Below are 5,207 nucleotides of genomic sequence, written 5' to 3'. Positions count from 1 at the left end.
AGCGCTTGCTATTATTTTACCATTTCGCGATCTCGTCAATGTCCACACCGCACTGCCATGCCCTTCCATCTTCTTCAACACAACGCCTGTCTCCAAGTCCCAAAGACGAAGTGTATTATCGTCCGAACCCGTAATCATTCGTCGTTTATCAGGGAACACTGCGACTGCCCTTACGGCGTCCTCATGATCTTCAAAAGCTCGAATGGGTGTGGTGCTTGGAATGAGCTCTGACATTTTACTGGAGGTTGATGGTGTTGAGCACGGCCGAGGGACTGTAGGTGTCTTTCTCTGAAGGTGCGTGTATTGTGCGTTTTTATGTTGCTTCACCACGCTAACCATCCTCATTTCCATAGACACAGACACGAGGCAGTTCGGTATCACCCATCTGCATCAGTGGTCATCCGCGCTTGGCCACCTCCATCTAATGAGTCGAGTCGCTTCGTCACACCACGACTGTACCCTGCGGCTAGCTAGTATGGACATCGTAGAACCAAGAGTGCCAACGAAACCAGCTCCATGATATCATCAATGAACACCGGATGCCTGGTAACAAGGCACTAGGAAAATGCTGCGCCACTGCCGCGACGCTCCAAACTTGATCGGTATGCTGCCACGGCTGTCTAGTTTCTCAGATGCATACGAAAATTCACCACTGAAGTATGCATTATAATGCGAGTCTGCAATCTGATGCACAAGATAATTACTGAAAGACCATGTATTATACAACTTGAGTTCATTATGTTACGAACACAATGACAATCGTGACCATGCCTTGTCGTCCCTTAACAGTTACGCCAAAAGGCAGTGATAAACAAAGCAGACTTTGTTTATCGCGGACAGTATTTATGCTGACCTCCATCACGGTGTTAGTTCACAAACCTTTAAAGCTCAGATGGCTGTCAAAGGGCAAAGACAACTTGAAAGCCTCAGGGAAGGGAAGGGAAACAGAAACGAAATTGTTATTGACTCAGACTACTAAGCCTCGTACATACAATTTCGAAAAATATGACCCGCAGGTGATCCGTACCACCTGCGGGTTAGACCACGGGTTGACCCATCGTAGTGGGGAGCACAGCACAAGAGTCATGCGAAAGTGAGCAGCGTCAGGATGGAGCAGGCTAGGACGAGTTAGGCGCGTAGAGGTAGACAGAGGCCATGCACGTGACAGCAGTCAGGGTCGTAGAGGTTCGGGGTCCGAGGAGGACACATTGTAGATACGCAGACATCCTCAGACATCCTCCTTCCTCTCTAGACAGCAAGGCTAGCGGGTATACCATACCCGCGATGCTCTGACCTGGGTCGACCTATCATGATGTCGAACGTTTCTCGAATGGGTAACTCGAAACGAAAACCAAAAGAATCCTCGATCAAAACGGAACTGCCTGTGTGCGAAAAAAATCATTAAAGGGCATTCCGGGCAGCTGTACAAGGTAAGCAGTAACGTCGTATACCTCATAAAGATTCTGCTATATCTAATTCAAAGATACCCCGATCAGCGCTCAGCGCTCAGCTACCGCAGCATCATGATAGCGGCATTTGCAGAGTTGCCATTTACATCACTGGTACTACCACGTACAAGATTCGTATCTCAATCAACCTGAGCAATGGGCGCGATTGATTTCTATTTATTCTACCATGAATACTCTCTTGAGGATTGTGGACTTGCACCCCCTGTTTCATCACACACTCCTCTACATTTCCACCATTGCTAAGTTATTTCGCAATGCCTGTGCCGCTCGTATGCCACTCTGAAGTCGACGTTCTCATCATTGGTGCTGGCCCTGCTGGCCTCACGTGCGCGAATGCCCTCGCAAATGCGAGAGTGAATGTCCGCATCGTCGACCAAAGGTCAGTGGATCGACCCTTTCATTCCTACTTTTAACTCATTTCTCCATTAGGGCCTTCAAAATAACTACTGGCTATGGTGACGGATTTGCACCTCGCACTGTTGAAGTTTTGCAGGTAAAAATGCTTCCTTGCTGATTGACTAAAACTCGGTATCAACAAGACATAGAGTTATGGACTTGCAGAGCGCCTTCTAAAAGAGTCTTGCCATATCCATCTAACAGTACGCCTTTCAGATGAGCTTACAGGATATGTGACTCATTGCATCTTAGGCTTTCTATAACCCTTCTTCGACCGGCGGTATCGAAGTTCGTAAATTCCCGCATCAATGAAGGATATTCACCGAATTTCCACCATCAGCTTACTAACAAAATAACAAATGTGACAGCTACGTCTGCAAGATACCCATTTGAGGTGTGTTAATAAGTAAATTGGACAGAAATTATATCAGCTAAATGAGATCGAGGCTGCGCTCCATCAAGGAGCCATTCAAGATATTTTCATAGATTCCATGGCACCACTCGGCGTTGAGGTTGATCGATCGACGATACCAATTTCGATAGAGCTCTCCAAGGATGAAAGCGAGTTGACGGATCCTACATCATATCCAGTTCGCGTTACGCTCCAAAAACTAGACAAATCTGAAGATGAACCACGAGAAGAGATTATTCACGCTAAATTTGTTGTCGGTGGTGATGGTGCGTTTCAAGGATGTCAATATAGCCAATATAATCATTTACATTGACAGGCGCTCACTCATGGACCCGCAAACAATTCGATATTGCGATGGATGGAGAACAATCTGGTGAGAATGGTGATCACTTGGAATTCTCAGCAAGCTCAGTCTCGATCGTTAGATTCCACCTGGGGTGTCGTGGACCTTACTGCTGACACTGATCTCCCGGATATCAGAAATAAGACCTATGTACATTCTAACCATGGCTCACTTATTTGCCTTCCCCGAGAAAAGGATCGTATTCGCATATATGTACAACTGGAGGTTAATGATGTCATCGATCCAGTGACAGGCAGAGTAGCCAAGGAGAAAATACGTCCAGAGCAAATTCTTAAAGTAAGCGGCATCCACTATATGGTCAGCAGTCATTGACGTCCCCCTTAGACTGCCCAGAAGTCGCTTGAACCTTACAAGGTTATCCAGAAGGGCGAATTTTTGTGGTGGACGATATATAGCGGTACGCATCTTACTACTTGCTACGAATTCGTGTTCGTTTGACATTTTCACTCAAGTTGGACAACGAGTGGCCTCACGGTTTTCCATCGAAAATCGAGTATTTATCGCTGGCGATGCTTGCCACACTCACTCTCCAAAAGCGGGTAAGCATCCTAATTCTTAGCCTCCTCCTCTGGTCTGGTTACAATAGAGCTTCTAGGACAAGGGATGAACGCAAGTATCAACGACAGCCATAATCTAGGTATGTCTTCTGCTCCTGTTGTCATGATCGAGTTAAATCTCCTTGTCAGCTTGGAAACTTTCCTTAGTTGTTCGTGGATGGGCAGACATGTCCCTTTTGTCAACGGCAAGCTCTTGTGCAGCTCTTTGACTCCTTTCTCACGCCCGACCGATAGTATGAATCAGAGCGTCGTAAATTCGCATTAGACCTGATTGCGTTTGATAAAATGTGGGCCGCCCTTGTCTGTAGCAAGCCCTTGACTGTGCCGAGCAGCAATGGGATTTCGCCCGAACATTTCTTGAAGTAATATTATGCTACCAACAGTCTTTTCCTGTTACTAATCCCATGAGGTTGTAGGACTTACCAAACAGACTTCACCAGTGGCATTGGGATACATTATCAGCCTTCAGTTGCAGTAAACGACAGGAATCAGGAGTTGGCCGTCGGCCTCGTCCTCGGCAAACGTGTACCTCCGCACAAACTCATGCGGGCAGCAGACACATGTCCATTCGAGCTCCAGGACCTTCTTCCTTCGGACTTTCTCTTCAAGTTACTTGTTTTTACCGGCGATTTCAGCGATCCGCTTCAGCAAGCGAGGGTCGAGTCGATGGTCACGGACATGCAGAAACCTGAGAGCTTCCTGAATCGTTACTCGACGCCTGAGAATTCACGATTCGATGTCATCACGATCAGCAAAGGCCAGAAGTACACATTTGATTTCCTGCGGCTCCCTACGCTCCTTCGCTCTCATTGGTCAAAGTGAGTGCCTGCTCATCCGTATCAAGTGCGATAATGTTGATCGAGGTGCTCTTATGTAGGGTGTTTATCGATGACACCGATGCCACTGGTAGCTTTGGAGGAGGAGGTTACTCGTATTATGGAGTGGGATCTGAGGGGGCGCTGGTTGCTGTTCGTCCTGATGGCTATGTTGGAGCCATCGCGCCACTGGATCGCGTTGAGGATCTTGATGCGTATTTTGCGTCTTTCATGAGAATTGCCGCTTAGGCTTAACGACAATTCTTGTTCAAATGCTGCTTCGCTGTTTCAACACAGTACTGGTTCCTAAGATATAATTCTTCCTGTCCACATCCTCAAACCAGACTTATTCACGCGTGCACTCTATGATATAACGCACTATTCTTTGCTCTTTCTAGAGATGAATCGCCGACGCAGAGGCGATGGCAATTCACACCTTTGGAAGCGAGGATCGCATCTTAAAACTGAGCTTGCTTGAACAGTCGACGAGTAAGAACTATTTCTACTGACTTGATAATAAATTTCGGGAAGTGAAACCAGGCAGAGTCAAGGTCGTCTCGTACATGCACCTCCGCTGGCATGCGCATAAAAATGGTCAGAGTCAATTTGTATGTGATGCACAGAACCTGGCCATGTCGTGGTAATGTATTGGGATCGGAGACACTGCCATGGACTAAGGAAGCAAAATGAGAATGAGTCACAGATGATAGAGGGGTAGGATGGTATCAAGGCTAGCTTGCAATAGTAGGAATATCCTACACATAAGTCACAGTCTGCGTAGCCCAAACATAGTAGTCTAAGATGACACCCCGGGAAAACAATCAGCTTTGCCAGCTCTACCGGCTGCAACCGGCAAAATTGACCCTGAGTAGTTCTGCCATCTACTCAAGTCTGGAGACCCGCGTATATGTCATGTATGTATCTGCCCATTGCCACGTCTGTATTCCTTGTGAAAAGAACACATTTTGATGACCAATGTCAGAGTCTAATTTTGTTTCCTGATGTACATTAAAAACATTATATCTGAGGAGCGTACCCCCTTTTGCAATTGGGATCATCGTGTCCTTGGGTTCTTCCACTGCTCGATAGCATAGTACCAAGGACAATGCAAATCAGATCGAAGGTCTGTCGGCAATCTGCTGGCATTGCAAATATCAGGCGGATGTAAGGTGGATAGGGTCTGCGCAGAATCAC

The 5,207-nt window shown here is 46.8% G+C and overlaps 1 protein-coding gene across 1 annotated transcript; it reads left to right on the top strand.

Moving 5' to 3' along the window:
* Nucleotides 1-1,723: 1,723 nt before the first annotated feature.
* F5891DRAFT_1218305 (FAD binding domain-containing protein) lies at nt 1,724-4,477 on the top strand (the record flags this gene model as incomplete). Its single annotated transcript, XM_041369355.1, has 15 exons — nt 1,724-1,848; nt 1,899-1,962; nt 2,015-2,068; nt 2,118-2,153; nt 2,206-2,259; nt 2,297-2,543; nt 2,594-2,650; nt 2,703-2,917; nt 2,966-3,038; nt 3,094-3,180; nt 3,237-3,278; nt 3,328-3,383; nt 3,433-3,560; nt 3,615-4,016; nt 4,076-4,477. The coding sequence occupies 15 exons, from the start codon at nt 1,724-1,726 to the stop codon at nt 4,260-4,262; spliced, it is 1,827 nt and encodes a 608-aa protein (XP_041217102.1). The 3' UTR covers nt 4,263-4,477.
* Between the last annotated feature and the right edge of the window lie 730 nt (nt 4,478-5,207).

Source organism: Suillus fuscotomentosus (genome assembly GCF_016647785.1).
Source record: "Suillus fuscotomentosus strain FC203 chromosome Unknown F5891scaffold_183, whole genome shotgun sequence".
Taxonomy (NCBI): Eukaryota; Fungi; Basidiomycota; class Agaricomycetes; order Boletales; family Suillaceae; genus Suillus; species Suillus fuscotomentosus.
This window is presented reverse-complemented; position numbering and strand designations above follow the sequence as displayed.